General features: G+C 48.4%; 1 protein-coding gene and 1 long non-coding RNA gene across 3 annotated transcripts; both read right to left on the reverse strand.

Annotated features, from left to right (window-relative positions):
* Nucleotides 1-388: 388 nt before the first annotated feature.
* LOC140909913 (endogenous retrovirus group K member 5 Gag polyprotein-like) lies at nucleotides 389-4692 on the reverse strand. The gene is made up of 3 exons (XM_073340003.1): nucleotides 4436-4692; nucleotides 3782-4031; nucleotides 389-1635 (listed from the first exon to the last, which is right to left on the reverse strand). The coding sequence occupies exons 1-3, from the start codon at nucleotides 4652-4654 to the stop codon at nucleotides 1604-1606; spliced, it is 501 nt and encodes a 166-aa protein (XP_073196104.1). The 5' UTR covers nucleotides 4655-4692; the 3' UTR covers nucleotides 389-1603.
* Nucleotides 4693-5222: 530 nt separating this feature from the next.
* LOC140910079 (uncharacterized) lies at nucleotides 5223-21838 on the reverse strand. Of its 2 annotated transcripts, none has more exons than XR_012158418.1 (4): nucleotides 21750-21838; nucleotides 20035-20189; nucleotides 13920-14189; nucleotides 5223-8134 (listed from the first exon to the last, which is right to left on the reverse strand). It is a non-coding gene; the product is annotated as an uncharacterized lncRNA (long non-coding RNA). The 2 variants fall into 2 exon arrangements; XR_012158419.1 differs by having other exon boundaries at nucleotides 13920-14446.
* Between the last annotated feature and the right edge of the window lie 662 nt (nucleotides 21839-22500).

Consider the following 22500-nt stretch of genomic DNA (forward strand, 5'->3'; position numbering starts at 1 on the left):
CTGTGAAGATTGAGACATGGAGTCTCCTGGTGAAGGAAGTTTCATGCTGGTGTCTTCCCGCACCGGTATTTGCTAAATCTCAAATTGATCTGTTCCTGCAATCTCCTCCCCCTGCCATCATGATGGTTCTGATGTAATTTGCATCCCCATTGCCTGTTAATGTACCTTGGAAGTACCTTCAAGGTGGATGAACCACATTCCTTTGTCTAGGGTGGGGTAATTTCAGCCCTGCCTGGCAGACACATTTTAAGAACATAATTCCCAGTATGTTTGTAATTTTGAATTTGTCCTCCATGCATACAGAATGCAATAATATTAATGATCAGTAAATTGTTAGCTTTATGTTGGTGTCTTACATGACACCTTTTGGGTATAGGTTATGACATTAGTGAGCTGGGGTACACTGAACTGATCGGACTAGCTGGAACTCACTACAAGGTTCTAGTGAGCCCTTTGCCCTCTTGCACAGGGATACAGATGGGCAATGCAGCCTGTAGAGTTTTCTAACCCCTGTTGGTCCAATGTGAGGGCTGGTCTGCCGACGGGCTGGTCTGCCTGTCAGCTTTTCCACCCTCTCTTTTATTTCTCTCCCCCCTGCGCATTACATACTCCAACACATAAAAGGAATACACTGGCTTTGTTTAATATTCTTATTTACCAATTTCTATCTACCGCATTCCTTGCTCTCGGGCCTTGAGCCCAGTCCTGGGAGGCTTCCCACGGTTCATGTCATCTGGGCAAGATTCCAAGGTTCATGCCCTTGAGAGGAGCCGTGTGTGCACTGCTCCTACACAACATTCCGGGTGTGCCCTGAATGTTGCCAAGTGCACGAACCTTGCATGAATCCTACATCCCCTCCTTTTTTGTTTATTTGTGCTCGGCCATCTCATGGTAGCCATCAATTTGCTTTTGCAAGCCATTAACTCCCGGACAGACAAGGTCATAACTCGTGGAGCCTGCCAGGGTGGCACTCGACAAAGCCTTAACAAAAAGGAAATACATTGCACGCAGCAACAGCAAGAAATAAGCCCAAGAAGGTAAAGTGTAGTTGGCCGGGCCCCAATTAGCCATGCTAGAGTACTGGGAAGAGAGGTTTGCATAAGCAGAGAGCATCATCTCATTCCCTATTTCCTCAGGGTGACAACATACTGGAATAAGGCACATACCTAACAATTATTCAGCTGCTACAAAATCAAATAAACAAAAGTGGGTAACATTTGCTATTGAAGCCAATCTTTCCCATAGGTTATATGTCATTCGGGCCCGTAACGGAGGAGGCGCTCCCGAGTCAACCCCTACAGGAACTAGCAGACACATAAGGCACACAATCAATACAGAATTAGCAGTGATTTGGGTGACAATGGCCACAACCAGAGTCTCAGGAGTCTCTGGCTGTTGGTTTCCTGCCAGTCTTCATTGAGCCACGGTGACCAATGCTTTCACTGCTCCCCATGTCACGGGCTGGCTTGGGACGCTACATCTCCTCGGTCTCTGTCCTGCCATTGTCGACCCGGGAGGCACAGCGTTCTCCTCCAAGGTCAGCTGAAACTCCGGTATGGGGTTCGACATCCCCTGGTGCCACACCATACTGTTTCAGTCCCAGTCACACACACCGGGCCAGAACCCACAACGGTCCTGCAGGGAGAGACACAGCAGCATATCCCCGACCCCAAGTAATTAAAAGTACCGGGCCCAACCATTGCGGATCGGGCAGCTGATGGTAATAGACACACAGTCTTTCCAGTACCTCGGACTTATGAAAATGCCAATCCGCGGGAGTCTGCTGATCTGTATTCAGTGTTAAATTATTTAAAGTAAACAAAAGAACACGCAATTGTTGCTGAATGTCTCCTAAGGTTCAGAGACGCAGCTCCCTTGTTTTAATTGTTTGTCAAGTAAGGTTTTTAGTGTGCGATTTGCATGTTCAACAATAGCTTGGCCTGTGGAATTATAAGGGATCCTGTGTTTGAGACGGACGTCCCATTGGGCACAAAAGGTGGAGAGGGCTGTGGAGCAATAGGCTGGGGCATTATCCATTTTTATCTGGCTCAGGCGACCCATAACCGGAAAACAGGCTAGCAAATGGTGAATAACTTTGGGAGTGGCTTCCCCACACTGTGGGGTCACTCAGAGGAATCCCGAATAGGTATGAATGGAAACATGTAAAAATGAATAGGGGCGGAATTGTGGCACGTGAGTGACATCCATTTGCCACAGCTGATTCGCTGCGGTACCTCTGGGGTTAACGGCATAAGAAAAGGTAGGGGCAGCAGCGGCACAGTGGGAGCAGGAACGAACAATAGAACGTGCATGATCAGCAGGAATGTGAAACTGTCGGGCCAAAACAGAGGTAGACTGATGAAAAAAGGAATGGCTTTCGATGGGATCAGAAAAAAGGGAATTTACCTGACCACGTAACGCGCGATCAGCGCACGCATTGCCCTCAGTGAGTAGCCCAGGCAGAGGGGTATGACTGCAAATATGAGCAACAAAATAAGGGAAATTACGAGTGGTGAGGAGATACTGTAAGGACAAAAACAGGCGAAGAAGGTCCGCATCAATCTGAGGGGTAATGAGGGCAAGGGGTAAATGATCGATTACCTGATAAACATAATGCGTGTCCACAATCAAATTAAAGGGACAATCAGCAAAAAATTGAAAGGCCAAAATAACAGCAGCTAGTTCCAAGGACTAGTGAAGATCTCCAAGCGCTGTGCATGCAAATATTGTTGTACAAGTGAATGAAGCGCTTTCAGCTTTTCTAAGGGGAGAGGCCACTCGTCAATCCATACGGGGTCTAAGGATTGCCATACCAATGGTAATGCGGAGGGCAAGGTGGGTGAGGGAGGGTTTTGGGCCATTATATATTAATATCGAGGGTGGTGTCCAGCTTTACAAGTAAGTCACGGCCCCAAATATTGAGGTGGACAAGGAGCACAAAAGGGCGGATTGTAGCAAGGGCATGGCCTCCTGGTTTAGAGACCATGACCCAAGACAAACTTTGGTGCCCGGGTTTGCTACCCCCGATCCCCCACAGCTCTTTAGAGCTGACCGGCCAGACCTGATCACAAATCACCGTAACGTCAGCTCCAGTGTCCGCCAGCCCTGTAAAAGGAAAATTATTTAAAAGAAGTGTTAACTGAGGTTTCGAGGGGTGGAGCGACATTGTTAGAGCGACAAATTGAGAGGACGTGTCGTGAGGCGGCGACTGAGACAGCGTCGATCCAAAGCCTCCTCCTCCCCGGGCTCAATCCTGTGCGGCTGGCACCTGATAGGGGACTAAAATCAATTGTGCAATTGACCGTCCACGCGGGAGCGACTGCGGAAGATGGGTCCACACCTGAACCTTAATAACGCCGGTGTAATCGGCATCAATGACCCCTGGGATGACCCAAAAAACCCTGTTTCCCAGCGTGTGAGCGAGGGAGAACCAGACCCACAAATCCGGCAGGGAGAGGTCCCGTCACCTGTGTAGGTATGGCACAAACCTCCCCCGGCAACTGAAAATCAGCGTCCTCCTGCATAATCAAATCAAGCCCTGCACTTCTGGAGGTCGCCGCCCTCATGGAGTCTATGGATTTTAAGGCAGAGGAACAGTTGTCTGAGTGGGAAACACCTCCATTTGGCCCTGGGTTCGGGGGGGGACCCATCGTGCGGTTTCCCGAACTGCTACGACACTGATTAGCCCAGTGATAGCCCTTCCGTCACTTGGGGCACTTCTTTGAGGGGAGGGCGGGTGCTGTCGATGAGCGGCACTCCCGCTGAAAGTGACCCTCCTTACCACAGCAGTAACAACGCTTCCCCTCCTTCCTGCTTTTCCGCAGGGCGGCGGCCAGAACCCCAGCTTTACGTGCTTGTGTGCCGATGTTTTGGCACGCCCGCAGCATGTCCGACAGCTCTAGAACGCCAGCGGCTTGTGCCGCCTGGAGAGCACGGCGGCAATCCTCATTCGCATTTTCAACCGCCATTTTTAACAGGATCTCCTGAGCTGCTGCAGGTTTATCCACCTGTCGGAGGATAGCCTCTTCAATCTGTTGGTAAAATCCATAAAGGACTCTGATACACCCTGACGGATACTGGCAAAGCTTTTGGTAGGCTTGCCTGAATCCGGGACCTTCTGGAAAGCATGCTGGGCACCGGCAGAAATAATGGGGAAGACAGCCTGCTGAAGTTGAGACTGAATCTGAACAGTAGCAAACGGGCCCTCCCCTGCTAACTGCTCATAAGTGACACCTTGCGCTATATATACCTGGGCTTGGCGTTCCGCCATCTGCCGATACTCACTAAGCCAAATAACATACTGACTGGGCTTCAGCATCATGTGCAACAGCGCCTTCCAATCTTCAGGGACCAGGGTGTACCCAGTACCTAGCCCTTCAAGGAGACCATGTACATACGTGCTAGTGAGGCCGAACTCGCGAATCGCTTTCTTTACCTCTCTGATCACCGAGTAAGGCAAACTGACCCAGTTTGCAAGCTGGTTGCCCTGGCCATCATCCTGCCAGGTCACCGGACAAACTGAGACCAGATCAGCTAATTCCTCTGCTGTAAGATCTGGGCGAGTCTTTGCTGCATGAACCATTTGTTGCACCAGCGAAAGCCCCTGAGCAGACGCAGATGACCCCCCGGGGGGCCCTGGAGCATGGGGCCCCATGGGGTGATGGTGACCACTCACCGGCTCTAGAGGGGAAGACAAAGGAGGCGGCAGTAATTGAGGCACTGGGGGCAAAGCAGGGGGAGGGATGGCTGCAGGATCGGACGGGGGTGGCGAGATTGGCAGCCCCTCTATTGGCGCGGGAGAGGGTCTTTCCGAGGCGACACGCTGTATCGTGTCGCGGCAGAGGTGCCAGGCATGTAAAGCCTGCACGGGCGCCCGAGGCTCTTTGTGCAATGTCTAGCCCAACCGCTCCCAGTCTGCTAGCTTAAGGGTTCCGGCTTCAGGGTACCACGGGCATTGGGCACTCACCTCCTGTAGCAGGAGAGAGAGTTCTCGAGTGGGGCAATCATGCTGAGCCTTACGCAGCAAATACTGTAGCTCATTGCGGTGTTGCACGTGCAAAGCAGAGAGGGAGCTTCCCATACTTACCACGATAAAAAATACTCACCGGGATCCGCGAAGCGGATGAGTAACGCTTCTGAAACCCTTGCCGGGCGAGGTGAGTGCTGAGGGCCCCACGTTTAGGCGCCAGTTGTTGCGGTTCAAATACAAGACAGAACAAGGCTTTAAGCAAGCAAGCAGGCTGGTCTGCCGACGGGCTGGTCTGCCTGTCAGCTTTTCCACCCTCTCTTTTATTTCTCTCCCCCCTGCGCATTACATACTCCAACACATAAAAGGAATACACTGGCTTTGTTTAATATTTTTATTTACCAATTTCTATCTACTGCATTCCTTGCTCTCGGGCCTTGAGCCCAGTCCTGGGAGGCTTCCCACAGTTCATGTCATCTGGGCGAGATTCCAAGGTTCATGCCCTTGAGAGGAGCCGTGTGTGCACTGCTCCTACACAACACTCCAGGTGTGCCCTGAATGTTGCCAAGTGCATGAACCTTGCATGAATCCTACACCCACTCACACCTTTGACTCTCCCCAAAATGCTTTGCGAAGCTTGCAACAGCGTTAGCAACATGCAGTGCTGATCTGCCTTCCCCAGGGGAACCTCCTGAGGTTGTGACACAATGACCTTTGGCTATGGTTACTGGAAACAAAATACTTGCTCACTTAATAATGCATTGTCAATAAGAAACATTGAAGCATATTTATGGAACAAGAAACAGTCTGGAAGTTTTGTGCATACCAGATGGAATGGTGAGAACTGACAAAGAGAAGTCTGGTGATCTCTCGGCGTTCCCTTTCAGGATATCTGTATACATCTGATTACAAACATTATTTTGCACTGCAGAACTGTTTGAGAGATCTTCATAGTTGACTGCAAGCAGTGGCATGCATAGAAATAAGGGTCTTAGAAGAGGTAAGAAGGAAATGGTTCAGTGCCACAGAAGAAAGCTGGAATCAGATAAATTTGCAAAGGATTTTAGGACAAAAGATGGGGCAGCCTCCTGTAATATATGTGCAGGATGTAAGGACACCAGATTGCAGCAGGACACAGTGGGGTTACAGGATCCCAACACTGGATGGGTCCTTAGAGACCCTGCTGGCAGGTGGAGGGTAGGTCAGGAATACTTTTACACTGAGCTCTTTCATAAACAAACATCCCTCTTTTCCAGCAGCAGCGAAGTTGGGGTAGTACTGTGAATTTTCTCATATTGGCAGATGAGGATTAGGCCTCACTTGTGAGGCCAGTAGAGGAGATGGAGGTTCAGGCAGCTATCTTGTTACTGAAGAAGACAACTTCCCAAGAGGTGGATGCTTTGACAGTAGAATTTTATCAGAGGTTCCTGGATCCCCGCTCTGTGGTGCTCTCATGATTTCAGTGATGCTGTGACCAGAGGCACATTGGGATCTTCCTTTTATGAAGCCTTTTCATTTTTGGGGCAGAAATGGGATTTGGAAGATGTCAGGAAGGGGAGGCCTATTGCCCTTTGGAACATGGGTTACAAAATTTTGACTTCCATTCTAGTGGGGAAAACAGCAGGGAGATGATTGCATCCCAGTCAGTCTAAATCAGTTAAAGGTCACACAGTGGCAGTCACTTTATGTAGCTTGTGGGATGCATCTGAAATTGGGAAACAGGGAGAGTGGCAGTGTTATGTTTTGGCTTTGCTGACAGTTGTTCTGTCGCAGTATGGTATTCCCCCTGTTTATTAGCTGGCTATGGCTGTCCCATGTTCAGGCATTATGTATCCCACTAGGAAATGGGTAGAGGGGTGAGGCTGCAGATACATTCTGGAGCAAGGCAAGCCTGACCCCTGAGTCCATTGTCGTATTCTTTTCTATGGAACCTTGACTGTGGGCAGTGTGTGGTAACGGGATTTCAGGGCTTAAATATGAAGATTAAGGAGAAGAGGAATTTCACTGAGTCAATGAAAATTTTCACCTGTGTGGATGATATTACAGTGCTGGTAGGCAGGATAGGAGATAGGGACGTATTTTTTGGTGCTTTACATAACTATTCAGCAGCAGCCTAAGCAATGATTAACATGAAGAAGAGCAAGGCTTTGTGGGTGGGGATTTGGGAGTGCTCATGTGCCTTTCTGGAGGAGTTACAGATTGTGATGAGCCCTCCTGGGATTAGAGATGTTTTGGGACTCCCCTTCAGCAGTGATTCAGTAGCCTCGTTGAACTGGGAGAAGTGGTTTGCCTCCTGTAGGGTCTACGGCAGAAGAGATGGACCCTGATGTTGGCAGAAGGGGTGATGTGAATTAAATTAATTCCCGTTACCTCTTTGCATTTATGTGGCAGGTGCATATCCTCCCCCTAGTTCATTATTGGTCAGATTTTTTCAGATGCTCTGGGGCAATAAATGTAATCTTGTGAAGAGAAGAGTCTACTTGCCAGTGGGGAAGGATTGCCCTGAAGCTTTCTTGCTGGTGTTGTTTTTTTCTTTAATTTTCATTGGATTCACATGGGTGGGGGCAGGTCCTGGGCCACTCATTTTCCAGCATTACTAGGAAATAGGGAAACTGGTGGGAAAAAGAGGAAGGTATTTTTCCCTGCACCAGCCAAGCAGGCTTTCTCTTAGATGTGACTTGCTTTTAAGATGCATATCCAAAGCACTTTGTTATTCTGCTTCTTTAACGTCCACAGTTGGGATTTGTGGGCTTCAAAACTTAGAGTCCCGCTGTTGCATGGCCAGGCTTATGGACAGTTGGGTTTGGGACTTCTTCAGACAGCAGAGGACTCAGCATCTGCCTTGATAAGGAAGGAGATACATTTGCCATGCATTTTTTTTGAGACCCTGGCAGTTGTTAATGCAGTGCTTTTATACTGTTTGGTCTGTCTTCAGGCACAGAATGACACACCTGAAACTTTATTTCAGACTATTTGTGCATAGGAGGAGGGCCTTGGTATCAGACTGACCTTCTTGTTTTCACGGCAACAGGTCTAGGGTGGAGAGGGTTTGGATGGTCTCTTTTTCTAGGTGATTCCTTCCAGTTGCAACTGTAATTTTTGGTTTCTGTTTTGAAGTTTTTATTTCAGTAAACAAGACCAAAGCATCTGCAGAAAGTTAAAAATAGCCTGTCAGAAAAGGAAAACATCGTGAGAAGAAAAATTTTTAGAGAAAACAAACATTTATAAAGGATAAATAATAGAAAAGCTACTCAGCAGATAAAGACATATCCAGGGACAGGGAGAAGTGAAAACGAGGGAGAGAACAACGCAAAGACACAAACAATTCAGGAACTCACGGTGGGCTTAGTTACACAGACGTTTTGCTTGATGCACTATAAATTCGTGATTGAATGGGGGGTTGGCTGGTGCCTGAACCTGTCTAGATGTTAGGGGTTGACTAAACAGAGGGTTAGTACATGGTGTGATGGGGCAAGGTCTGGTGGCTATAGAAAAGTAGTGGGAGATAGATATATTAGCTCCAGGCTAAACAAATCCCTGGTACCAGGTTAAGTGAAATGGTAGCTGCTCCAGGTCAATTAAGATACCTGGGGCCAATTAAGAACTTTCCAGAACACAGGGAGAAGGCTAGGTTGATTGGGACACCTGAAGCCAATCAGGGGCTGGCTAAACCTAGTTAAAAGCCTCCCAGTCAGGTGGGTGTGGATGTCAGGAGGTGTGGGAGGAAGTTGCGCTGTTGGAGAGGCTGAGTAGTACACACCATTTCAGGCACAAGGAAGGAGGCCCTGAGGTAAGGGTGAAGTGGAGCTTGAGGAAGTGAGGGCTGCTGTGGAGGAAGTAGCCCAGGGAATTGTATGTGTCATGTTTCTAAAAGGTCAGCTACCATAGCTGATACTATTAGGGTCCCTGGGCTGGAGCCTGGAGTAAAGGGCGGGCCCGGGCTCCCCCCTTTGCCCCCTCCAATTAATCACTGAGACTGGGAGACAACAGAGACTGTGCAACTTCTCCTCACCTCCCTCGCTGGCTTATGATGAAAATGGCTCAGTAGACTGTGACCCTTGTCTCTAGAGAGAGAAGGGTTACGTGGAGGGTCACAGTGAGCCTCTGAGGCTAGCGAAATCCAACCAGGAAACGAAATCCGCCAGGAGACAAGGACATAGCTTTGTCAGAGTGGCAAGCTGGGGTGTAAATGTACAGCACACTAGCTTGCTGCCCGCTACTTGGCTGAGTGATGTTTATAATGAACACTCTACATATGCTGTCACTGTGCCTCAGTGGGGACCACCCATCGGTGGCACTGACAACCTTCAGCACACCCCAAGATAAAACACTACAACATAAATCCAACAGCTAAACAATTTCCCTGACCCAGGGCTTCCCTGCCAATGTCTTGCTGCTCCTGACAGATCTTCTGCAGTCCTACAATCCAGTCTGCATGGAGCCCGCTGCGGCAGAGCCAGTCTGCTTCCTGTAGTTGCCCTCCTCAGATGGAGCTCTGGAAGCCACTATAGAAATGAGGTGCTCATCAGCCAAGCACCTGACCCTTTGCCTGCTGGTTCTGATCATCCCCTTCCACCCGACCGAAACAGCTGTTCTCAAAGGGGGCTCCATCTCCAAATAGGGCTGGCTAGTGCTTAAAGAGGCAGGGCCACCCTGTTACAGTGCTGCTGAACAGCAGCCATTCCACGAACACGTCTTGTGGGGAGGATGAAGGTTGCTAGGGAAATGGCATATGTGAAGGAGGAATGGATGGTGGCCTGATAGAGCGATGGTTGCAAGTGTCACTGGCTCCAGAGAGAGAGGTGCAGAGATGATGCCCCACTGTGCTTTTATTCCCAGTTAGTGGATGCCCTCTTTGGGTCTTCACTGAATTCTATCCAATTTGTTTCCATCTCTCTAGTGTTTAAGGGCCGAGAACTGAACTATGTAGGCTCGCTATAAGAAAGTCCGTTCAACCAGCCTATGATTTCGAGACTCACTGGTACTGTAATTCAGTGGGCCATTCCAGTGATCAAAATCTGAACAAATGAATGAATTACAGTACTGTGATGCCTGCTATGCCAACTGCTCAGCCTTTTGATGGGCATTTTCCCTCTAACGGATTGGGGGGAGGATGCCCCAAAAATATTGCAGATGCAACATCGTAACAAAATCGGCCCAAGCAAAAACAACAGGCCACTAAATCAATCACATTGTCAAATACTAAGTGACTCTTACCAGAATTATGGCAATTCTGAAACATTATTTCCTTCTTAATGGATGTGGAGCCTTTTAAACATGTTTTCTGCCCTCTGTTTATTGAATCAAAGAATCATAGAATATCAGGGTTGGAAGGGACCTCAGGAGGTCATCTAGTCCAACCCCCTGCTCAAAGCAGGACCAATCCCCAACTAAATCATCCCAGCCAGGGCTTTGTCAAGCCTGACCTTAAAAACTTCTAAGGAAGGAGATTCCACCACCTCCCTAGGTAACGCATTCCAGTGTTTCACCACCCTCCTAGTGAAAAAGTTTTTCCTAATATTCAACCTAAACCTCCCCCACTGCAACTTGAGACCATTACTCCTTGTCCTGTCCTCTTCTACCACTGAGAACAGTCTAGAACCATCCTCTCTGGAACCACCTCTCAGGTAGTTGAAAGCAGCTCTCAAATCCCCCCTCATTCTTCTCTTCTGCAGACTAAACAATCCCAGTTCCCTCAGCCTCTCCTCATAAGTCATGTGTTCCAGTCCCCTAATCATTTTTGTTGCCCTCCGCTGGATGTTTTCCAATTTATCCACATCCTTCTTGTAGTGTGGGGCCCAAAACTGGACACAGTACTCCAGATGAAGCCTCACCAATGTTGAATAGAGGGGGACGATCACGTCCCTCGATCTGCTGGCAATGCCCCTACGTATACATCCCAAAATGCCATTGGCCTTCTTGGCAACAAGGGCACACTGTTGACTCATATCCAGCTTCTCATCCACTGTAACCCCTAGGTCCTTTTCGGCAGAACTGCTGCCGAGCCATTTGGTCCCTAGTCTGTAGTGGTGCATGGGGTTCTTCTGTCCTAAGTGCAGGACTCTGCACTTCTCCTTGTTGAACCTCATCAGATTTCTTTTGGCCCAATCCTCTAATTTGTCTAGGTCCCTCTGTATCCTATCCCTACCCTCCAGCGTATCTACCTCTCCTCCCAGTTTAGTGTCATCTGCAAACTTGCTGAGGGTGCAATCCACACCATCCTCCAGATCATTTATGAAGATATTGAACAAAACCGGCCCGAGGACTGACCCTTGGGGCACTCCACTTGATATCGGCTGCCAACTAGACATGGAGCCATTGATCACTACCCGTTGAGCCCGACAATCTATCCAACTTTCTATCCACCTTTCATTCATCCCGTCCATTCATCCAGCCATTCATCCATACTTCTTTAACTTGCTGGCAAGAATACTGTGGGAGACCGTGTCAAAAACTTTGCTAAAGTCAAGGAACAACACGTCCACTGCTTTCCCCTCATCCACAGAGGGGGGTGCCCCAGCATGCATCCGATGAAGTGAGCTGTAGCTCACAAAAGCTTATGCTCAAATAAATTGGTTAGCCTCTAAGGTGCCACAAGTACTCCTTTTCTTTTTGCGAATACAGACTAACACGGCTGTTACTCTGAAACCTCTCATCATAGAAGGCAATTAGATTAGTCAGGCATGACTTGCCCTTGGTGAATCCATACTGACTGTTCCTGATCACTTTCCTCTAAGTGCTTCAGAATTGATTCCTTGAGGACCTGCTCCATGATTTTTCCAGGGACTGAGGTGAGGCTGACTGGCCTGTAGTTCCCAGGATCCTCCTTCTTCCCTTTTTTAAAGATGGGCACTACATTAGCCTTTTTCCAGTCGTCCGGGATCTCCCCCGATCACCACGAGTTTTCAAAGATAACGGCCAATGGCTCTGCAATCACATCGGTCAAGTCCTTTAGCACTCTCGGATGCAGCGCATCCGGCCCCATGGATTTGTGCTCGTCCAGCTTTTCTAAATAGTCCCGAACCACTTCTTTCGCCACAGAGGGCTGGTCACCTCCTCCCCATGCTGTGCTGCCCAGTGCAGCAGTCTGGGAGCTGACCTTGCTAACATACCTGAAGAAACCCTTCTTGTTACTCTTAACATATCTTGCTAGCTGCAACTCCAGGTGTGATTTGGCCTTCCTGATTTCACGCCTGCATCCCCGAGCAATATTTTTATACTCTGCCCTGGTCATTTGTCCAAACTTCCACTTCTTGTAAGCTTCTTTTTTGTGTTCAAGATCAGCAAGGATTTCACTATGAAGCCAAGCTGGTTGCCTGCCATAATTACTATTCTACACGTCGGGATGGTTTGTCCCTGTAACCTCAATAAAGATTCTTTAAAATACAGCCAGCTCTCCTAGACTCCTTTCCCCCTCATGTTATTCTCCCAGGGGATCCTGCCGATCAGTTCCCTGAGGGAGTCAAAGTCTGCTTTTCTGAAGTCCAGGGTCCGTTTTCTGCTGCTCTCCTTTCTTCCCTGTGTCAGGATCCTGAACTCAACCATCTCATGGTCACTGCCTCCCAGGTTCCCATCCACTTTAGCTTCCCCTGCTAATTCTTCCCGGTTTGTGAGCAGCAGGTCAAGAAGAGCTCTGCCCCTAGTTGGTTCCTCCAGCACTTGCACCAGGAAATTGTCCCCTACCCTTTCCAAAAACTTCCTGGATTGTCTGTACACTGCTATATTGCTCTCCCAGCAGGTATCAGAGTGATTGAAGTCTCCCATGAGAACCAGGGCCTGCGATCTAGTAACTTCCATGAGTTGCCGGAAGTAAGCCTCGTCCACCTCATCCCCCTGGTCCGGTGGTCTATAGCAGACTTCCACCACGATATCACCCTTGTTGCTCACATTTCTAAAATTAATTCAGAGACTTTCAGGTTTTTCTACAGTTTCATACTTGAGCTCTAAGCAATCATACTGCTCCCTTACATACAGTGCAACTCCCCCACCTTTTCTGCCCTGCCTGTCCTTCCTGAACAGTTTATATCCATCCATGACAGTACTCCAGTCATGTGAGTTATCCCACCAAGTCTCTGTTATTCCAATCACATCATAATTCCTTGACTGTGCCAGGACTTCCAGTTCTCCCTGCTTGTTCCCCAGGCTTCTTGCATTTGTGTATAGGCACTTGAGATAACTCGCTGATCATCCCTCTTTCTCAGTATGAGGCAGGAGCCTTGTCCTCTCGCGCGCTCCTGCTTCCTCCTGGTATCCCACTTCCCCACTTACCTGAGGGCTTTGGTCTCCTTCCCCCGGTGAATCTAGTTTACTAGGTTAGCCAGCCTGCTTGCAAAGATGCTCTTCCCTCTCTTCGTTAGGTGGAGCCTGTCTCTGCCTAGCACTCCTCCTTCTTGGAACACCATCCCATGGCCAAAGAATCCAAAGTCTTCTCTCCAACACCACCTGCGTAGCCATTCGTTGACTTCCACAATTCGACGGTCTCTACCCAGGCCTTTTCCTTCCACGGGGAGTATGGACAAGAAGACCACTTGCGCCTCAAACTCCTTCTTCCCAGAGCCACGTAGTCCGCAGTGATCCGCTCAAGGTCATTCTTGGCAGTATCATTGGTGCCCACATGAAGAAGCAGGAAGGGGTAGCGATCCAAGGGCTTGATGAGTCTCGGCAGTCTCTCTGTCACATCGCGAATCTTAGCCCCTGGCAAGCAGCAGACTTCTCGGTTTTCCCGGTCTGGGCGGCAGATAGATGACTCAGTCCCCCAAAGGAGAGAGTCCCCGACCACCACCACCTGCCTCCTTCTCTTGGGAGTGGTGGTCGTGGAACCCCCAACACTAGTACAGTGCACCTCATGCCTTCCAATCGGCAGAGTCTCCTTCTGTTCCCTTCCCTCAGATGTATCATCTAGTCCACTCTCCGCATTAGTAGCTGTGGAGAGAACATGAAAACGGTTTCTTACCTGTATCTGTGTTGCTGGTACATGGACGCTCCCCTTTCTTCTGGAGGTCACATGCTGCCAAATTTCTTCACCATCCTCCTGTCCCCGCTGCGCAGCCTGCTCTGAATCTTCAGAACATTGTGCCCATTGAAGCATATCCTGACATTTGTCCAGGAAATCTTCAGTTTCTCTTATGCAACGCAGGGTCGATACCTGTTGCTCCAGACCTTGAACCTTCTCTTCCAATATGGAGACCAGCTTGCACTTTGTACAGACAAAGTCGCTTCTGTCCTGTGGAAGAAAGATAAACACGGCACATCCAGTGCAGGTCACTACAGCTGAACACCCCCCATCCATATTACCTTCCTTCTACAAGCTCACTCAGGAGTTGTAGTAACTACTCAGAGAAGCCGGCCAGATGTAAGCCTCAGCAGGCTCTCCCCAGGCGAACTCCCAGGCAAACTCCCTCTGTTAGCCGCTCTGCTGTTCGCTGCTCAGCTGAGGCGAATGCATTAGAGGATCAGAACATTAATATTATCTCTTAAGGCCTATTTGTGAAAAACAACATGGAATGAAAAACAGCATTTGCATTAGTTTTTTTTTTTTTTTGCGGAAGTGTGAGGGTTTTTTTGATGGATTTCATTCAAAAAGAGTGCAGGGAGACTTTGACAATTAGCATGCAAAGGAGACCAATATTGCACTTAGCTAGTTGAAATGCAATTGATTAACTGACTGTTACGTAAACACCTTGGGGTTGCTTTTCAGAGCATGGCGGGAACATTGGCTGCTCCCATTGGCTTCAGCTGGAGTTGCTGGTGCTTAGCGTTTCTGAAAAGTAAGCCCCAAGAGAGAGGGGAGTGTAATGAGGGTCAAGAAGGGTAAGATTACAGGGAATTTCTCCCTCCCTCTCGAAGGAAAAGTGATACCAAATTAGATTACACTTAGACTTCATTTTGAAGTTTGACATTCAGGACACAGATCATAAAGATGAACTATAGTCTCTGTCCTTCTCTTTTTCATCTTTTCTTTATATTGTTGCCCTTTCTTCCAACACGAATGGCCTATTCTTGCCCCTCTATCTTCTGGCAGTCTATGTCTAGCACCTTAAAGCTCATCTTCCAGTGCAAAAGCAATCAATGACATGGACTCTGGGTGGATTCTAAATGTAACTTGCTTTATTTGCACACACACCCCAGTCCTGGTCACCTCACAGCATGCTGGCAATCTCTTCTTCCAAGAATCTCGACCCAGTGCCTGTCCCCAGGAAAGAGCTCTGCCTCCAGAATTGACCCTAATCAGAGACCAATGCAGACAGCTAACTCTGCAGTTGCTCATACAGCTCCCACTCTAAGGACCATTGCAACTAAACAGAACTTTGCATAACCCAAAACTAACATTACCCAGCATGTCTTCCTGAGACTGAACATTTGCTCACACACGAAGAATAAAGGATGTGGAAGTCTATGTGTAACAGCACCACTTTGTAACATCTTCCATAACTGCATAGACGTAGTTCCCAATTCTCCACTTCCGTACACCTTGCATCATCACTTACACCAATGCAAATCAGAATTCTCCCCTCCCTTACACCAGGGTCAGCATTTTACCCCCACTTTGCACAGGTGCCAATGACAAGGCAAGGTGCCCAGCAGCAGAGAATCAAGCCCATAAAATACACATGGCAATGAATTGCTGCATTTTCACCAACAGATATTTCTCTCTCATCTGGGGTCTCTCCAAACAGTACGACTGCACTCTTTCACATCCTGAGCAGAGCAGTTTTTCTGTTTCCTAGTAGTATTTTGACTGCAGCTCATTGCTACTTATCCGGGATTGGAAATGTTTAACAAATAGTATTAAAGAATATACACATTTCTTTACTAACTGCCAAAGAAAGGAATTCAATCAATGGATGCTGTGACTCCTGGTCTTACAAAAGAGGAATCAGGGAATGGAGCTCACAAATATGTTTGAATTAATTGAATAATTCAGTTTAGCATTAACAAGATGAAAGTACGGATCCCCTGTTGGGAATGCATGTATAATGCATATGTGGATTTTTCTGCATCCCTTTTATTATTCAGATCCTATTGAGCAATCACAATCATGAAGATGGTGTGCAAACAATTAAAATTTAAGCAAAGGAATTTTTTAAAAAGAAAATTGGAGTGTGTAAATATTTCATAGAGGAAACTTTTTTTTTCTCCTTCAAAGAGAAGAGAAGCAGCAGAAGAATTTTAGAGCATAAACATAACCATTCTGTCTCTTCCAGGGGAGAATGAGACTTATGCCTGTTAACTATAAAAGAACAAAATTCTAAGCAGCAAGTGAGGAGGACGTATTTGCATAATGTATTTTATTTACATAAATTACATTGCTTATAGCATTACTCTGCTCTGACTTGGCACAGGTAGGAGACAACAGTTCAAAGTGAATGTGAAGAGAGGAGTAAATAGCTTGTTATGACACTCCTCTCTATGCAAATCTAGCCTCTTCACTGGGTCTCTGCCTTTGCATGTCCTCTGTCTTGTACCATGCTAGAGAGCACAGGATTAAATTCTAGATGAACTCTTCAGCCTGATTATGGCCTCCTTTAGAAAGGGAAATCAGTACAACTGTCAAACTCCCTCCTCCCCCCCCCAAGAGCTCCCATATGTTAACTTCTGTATGTTGAGATTTGACAGGCACTGGCTGTGAATTTTCTCACCATAACCAAATACAAATGTCAGCAACAGCTCTATTTGCTCAGTGGTAGTTTTCCTCTCTCATATACAAATCACTCTTTGAGCACAAAACTTTCCTTGCCCTAGTTTCAGTGAGCAGAACCCTAGGGACAAATCAGGCTCTGGGGATAGTTTGTATATAAGTGCCTGTGAGATATTTCATTTTCTCTTTAAGTCTTGACTAAAACAATCCATTGACAGCAGCACACATGGCCCCTCAAGAGTGAGTCCGCTCTGAAATATGACAGTGTTAACACAGCACCTTCTTACTCATCAGATCTGCTGTTTGTGTGTGCATTAGGAGTCAGAGCTGCTGTTTGTAATGCTTTTAGTACTGCTTATTCAATGTGAGAGCTGGAATTGCCATCCCATAGGAAATTCTGATATTTCAATGTTTCTTTTTGTATCTGACCGAAAAGCTGAAATATTGACTTTTTTTGTGCAATGAAAAAGTTCCCAAAATTCCAATTTGGAAATGTTGAAATGTTTTGTTTTGACATTCCAAAATCAAAATATTTCAGTTTCTTGAACTGAATTGGAATTATGCAGTGTACTTGCAGCCGTTTCGATCATAGAATCATAGAATATCAGGGTTGGAAGGGATCTCAAGAGGTCATTTAGTCCAACCCCCTGCTCAAAGCAGGACCAATCCCCAACTAAATCATCCCAGCCAGGGCTTTGTCAAGCCTGACCTTAAAAACCTCTAAGGAAGGAGATTCCACCACCTCCCTAGGTAACTCATTCCAGTGCTTCATCACCCTCCTAGTGAAAAAGTTTTTCCTAATATCCAACCTAAATCTCCCCCACTGCAACTTGAGACCATTACTCCTTGTTCTGTCATGTGCTACCACGGAGAACAGTCAAGATCCATCCTCTTTGGAACCCCCTTTCAGGTAGTTGAAAGCAGCTCTCAAATCCCCCCTCATTCTTCTCTTCTGCAGACTAAACAATCCCAGTTCCCTCAGCCTCTCCTCATAAGTCATGTGCTCCAGCCCCCTAATAATTTTTGTTGCCCTCCGCTGGACGCTTTCCAATTTTTCCACATCCACCTCGTAGTGTGGGGCCCAAAACTGGACACTGTACTCCAGAGGAGGCCTCACCAGTGTCGAATAGAGGGGAACGATCACGTCCCTCGATCTGCTGGCAATGCTCCTACTTATACAGCCCAAAATGCTGTTAGCCTTCGATCCCAGGATATTAGAGAGGCGGGAGGTGGTATCTTTTATTGGACCAATTTCCATTGGTGACAGAGACAAGCTTTCGGGTCCTTGTTCTCCTCTGTGGGCTGAGCTCCCAGGCCAGGTTACCATCTCCCATGATGCAGGTTCAGTTATGTGGCTCCTGTGGCTCCACAAGGCTCAGTCATTTCAACCAAAAATTAGTGACCAGCTCTGTTCAACACCGCTATGGGGGAGAGAGCAGGATTCCCTTCCTTCCTGGGCATCTCAGTGGGCATGACGACTAGGTTTCAGCCAGTTACAGCTGTGCCAACCTAGGTCAGACAGTGGTACTGCCCGGGTGTCTCCGAGGGCCTAGTCTGAGCAGCCAGGCTTTTGTTGTGGGGGATGGTAAGTGAGGAGGAAAAAACAGAACTTGATACCAACCTGCAATGGGAAAATTGGGCCTTGCTGACAATGGGAGTCAGCAAGAGGCACAGCTGAACCTGTGTTAGCTACCAGTGTGAACAAGGCCAAGCTGCTCACCACCATTTCAGAAGATGAGAGCAAGGGGTCTGAACACACAAATGGCAGCACACACTAGCAATTGAGTCATGCAATACTGGTGTAGCAACTGGCTGCTGCTGACCCCTGTTGTCAACTCTGGGTAATTTTCCTAGTATAGACAAGGCTTGAGAACTCATGCTGAGTTTGCAGGGTTGGCAGGTAGAAAATAATCACCCTCTTTATACTTGTAAATTGAGTGTTTCTGAGATACAATAAATGTTGGGCCATATTTAGAGACACTCACTTCAGTCAATCTATTCATTCTCTATAGCGCCTTCTCCAGCTTTCACATGGCAATTTTGTCCATGCACCCTGGAACTGTCTGCCAATCCATTGCCAGAGCTCCATTGCAGCTGATCTCATGCAGTGCATCATGCAAAGCAAGCTTTGGCCCAAGCTCCGTGCATCAGGACCAGGGATGTTGTTATAGTAAAGGGAAAGGTATTGCTAGGTTTTTTGCCAGAATGCTTTTTGCAAGCAGCGATGTGAAGGAAGCTGGCATGGTTCCCAGATCCAGAGCTGGGCCACAGGTTAGGCTGAGGAGTAGCTGCCATCTCATTATTTCCTTGTAGCAGGCTTGCTCTGCACACCAGCTGACACATGGGATCAAAGTAAAAACGACTGTTGTCAGTAAAGCTCTGCTAGTGGCAATGATTCCACGCAGTCCTTCTGTCTCCTTTGGGGCAGACAGCTCAGCCTGTTTCCAGAAGCGTTAACCTCCTGGGGAGCTGACTGTTGTCTGCTTCCACTCCTGGAAGCACTGGGTGATTTGTTTTAATAATGGTTTAGTGGCTGAACAATTAGTCACTGTCACCCGGATGAACAGAAAAGGATATTTGGGAGCTGGGGCTATACTCTGCCAGTGAAAAGCAAAATCCAAATCCATAGCAAGAAGTGATGGATACTGTGTGCCTGGTTTTAAAGCAATACATCTTATGCTGGTGCCCTGGCTCTGCTTTCCTGCCTCTCAATCTCTGCTTTTGTTAAGGTTACAAATCACTTTGGGGTGTCTGAAATGCCTCAAGGCTTCAATGACCCCCGCAAGGTTAGTCTGTCAATAGACAATGCCTTATATCACTGCAGCTCCGGACTATGTGCTGGAGAGGTTAGCATGGCTGCTAGCTTTCTTCTCATTCTCTGCTGTAGGAGCATCCCACTTGAATAATAAGATCATGACCAGCAAACATTCAGAAAGTGGCTTGACCCATTTTTGACACTTGCTGTTTGTGCTGAAATTCACAATGAAGTGGGATCAAGTCATCGGTGTCAATAAATGAAAAACACAAAGAGTTTTGCCTCCTCCATTGGCCTCGATGATGACACACTGTGTAACCTCTCCTAGCTGCGTTCACGGGTCAAATCTATAAATGCAACGGATGAGCTACTTCTGAGCTGCTCTGCTAGACACAGAACCGCCGTGGTGGGGAGAAGCCAGGCACAACCAGACTCCTGCTTTGACAATTTATTTTTAAACACTATGGGCCAGAGTGTGCCCTCAGTTACTGAGCTGTAAAAGTTACTCCAGATTTACACCCAAGTGGCTAAGAACAGAAGTTCCCCTAATGCTGTATTGGAGTTATTTTTATACATTGGCATTTGTAAGCCACGAAAAAGTGATAATATAAAAATAATGCAATGTAGCAGGAAGTTGTGCTACAAAAAAGATGCCTTCAGGAGCAGATTCCTTACCTGAGTATCTAGGCCTGGAGAGCATCCAGAAACAGGGACAAAGTAGCTGCACTTCTTTTCCTCTGAATGCACCCATGCAATGGTGACTGGGATGGGAGCTGCATTTTCAAGTTGGGCAAATCCTGGACTTGCGGGCGTGCTGGCCGTTCAAAAACCTCGAAAACAAATGTTGGTTTCAGGTTGAACAAAAAATGATTTTTTTTAAATCAGCAAATAAAAAAATAAATAAAAATTTGGTTTAAGGTTGGATGATGCAATATTTTGTTTTATCCAAAGCAAAATGCTTAGTTCTGATTTTGGGCATTTTAAAACATTTCTAAAATATTAAATTAAAGAAAATTTTGAAACAAAAAGCTGTTTTGAGTGAACTTTTCAATTGTTTTTGGTAATTTTTGTTAGGGTTCCCTCCCTCCAAAACATTTTGGTGAAATTGACATGAATTTATTAAATGTTTTGATGTCAAATTGCATTATTCTTTTCAGAAAAAAAGGTTCACTGGAAAAATGTTGCTGACTCCGGCTGCATGGAGAATCACCGTGTGGCTGTGTGCCACTCACAGCTTCTGCTCTACAGGAGGGACCCTCCAGCAACCAGATCCACTGGCTTCCTGGTGCAAAACTACCATTGCAGACCCAACATTGGGCCCTACACTGAGAATCTCTATCCTGTCTCTCTGTCTACATACAGATGGATGCCATGTGTATATGTGCAACATATGTATCTTTTGCATGTGCTGTCTGACTGTCTATACATGCAGTATTCATCTGTCTCTTCAGCTGTATATATGCAATATCCATCTGTCTATGCCAAACTAGTTAAAGAATTCCAGCCTCTCTAACTAAGATGTATTAAAAGGGAGATGTTTTAAATAGGGTTGCCAACTTTCTAATTCCAGAAAACGGAACACCCTTGCCTCACCCCCTCCCTCATCCCTTCCCTGAGGCCCTGCCCCTTGCTCACTCCATCCCCCTCCCCAGTGATGAGCTGCCAAAATCTTAACAACCGGTTCCCTCCTCACCACATGGGGGGGTCATGGCCCACCCCCGCCCCCTGGGGACTCCTGCCCCATCCAACCCCCCCAGTTCCTTTATGCCCCTCCCCTGTCCCCTGACTGCCCCCAGAACCGGGCAGGAGGGTCTCGTGGGCCACCGTAGTGTGTGCCCAACCTGCCCCTAAGAGCCAGAGGGACCTGCCGGGGGGCAAGGTGGGGAGTCCCAGCGGTGCTTACCTAGGGCAGCTCCCAGGAAGCATCCAGCAGGTCCCTCTGGCTCCTAGAGGCGGGGGAGCGTAGCTGGGGGGGAGCTGGGGGAGCGTCCGCTCCCCCCACTGATCACATCAAAAGTGGTGCCTGAGGTGCTGACTCCTGTGGGTGCTCTGGGGCTGGAGCACCCACAGGGAAAATTGGTGGGTGCAGAGCCCCCACCGGCAGCTCCCTGCCCCACGCCTGGCCCCAGCTCACCTCCGCTCCGCCTCCTCCTCTGAACCCACCACCCCGCTCTGCTTCTCCCAGCCCCCCCCCCCCCCAGCTTCCCGCGAATCAGCTATTCGGCAGGAAGCCTGGGAGGGCTGAGAGGCAGGTGGCAGCTTCCCACTCAGGCCCAGGTTGGCGGAGGTGAGCTGGGGTGGGGAGCGGTTCCCCTGCGCCCCCCCCCCCCGGGTTACCTGCTGCAGCGCGGGCGGCCCTCCTCGCGCCCCCTCCCCCCACCTGAGCTCACCTCCACTCCGCCTCCCTGGGCCTGAGCGAAAGCTGCAGCCTGCTTCTCAGCCCGCCCCGGCTTCCCGCGCGAACAGCTGATTCACGGGAAACCGGGGGTGGGGGGGGGAGCGCAGAGAAGCAGAGCGGGGCGGCGCGTTCAGGGGCGGAGGCGGAGGTGAGCTGGGGCTGGGTGTGGGGTGGGGAGCTGCCGGTGGGTGCTCTGCACCCATCAAATTTTCCCCATGGGTGCTCCAGCCCCAGAGCACCCATGGAGTTGGCGCCTAAGGCGCTACTTTTGGCCATTGTTAAATTTAGAAGCCCTTTTAGAGCCGGTTCTCCCTTGCGGAACCACCGGTTCCAGTGAACCGGTGCGAACCGGCTCCAGCTCACCACTGCCCCTCCCCCATCTCTTGAACTCCCTCCCCTCACCCACAGGCTCATTTTCACTGCAAGGCCCAAACAGGCGCCAGGAGAAGGCCAGGAGCTGCAATGGTTTGACTGTGGGAGACGGCACCTGAACACCTGGTCACCCTCGCTGCAGGAGACTTCCCGTGCTCGCGGGCCCCTCACCCGGGGGGCTGCTGCGCTGTCGTGCCCGGCGTGAATGTTGGGCCCCAGAGCGAAGGGGCCAGAGGCTGGCCACCTGGCACTGAGAGGGCTCTGCTCTGCCTGGGCCCCGTGCTGCTGGCTGAATTTTATTGTCTGGTTTTATTGCCTTTTTATTTTCTCTCTGTGATTATGATGGTGCCGGGAGGACGCCACTCTTCCAG

This window comes from Lepidochelys kempii, chromosome 4 (genome assembly GCF_965140265.1).
Source record: "Lepidochelys kempii isolate rLepKem1 chromosome 4, rLepKem1.hap2, whole genome shotgun sequence".
Taxonomy (NCBI): Eukaryota; Metazoa; Chordata; order Testudines; family Cheloniidae; genus Lepidochelys; species Lepidochelys kempii.

Excerpts from the sequence above, each read along its gene's own strand:
- LOC140909913 (XM_073340003.1), bottom strand. The coding sequence starts at position 4,654 with ATGGGGCCCCATGCTCCAGGGCCCCCCGGGGGGTCATCTGCGTCTGCT. Across the intron at positions 4,032-4,435 it reads CTTACTCGGTGATCAGAGAG|ATTGAAGAGGCTATCCTCCG; the intron begins GTAAAGAAAGCG and ends TTTTACCAACAG. Across the intron at positions 1,636-3,781 it reads GAAGCGTTGTTACTGCTGTG|GACCGTTGTGGGTTCTGGCC; the intron begins GTAAGGAGGGTC and ends CTCTCCCTGCAG.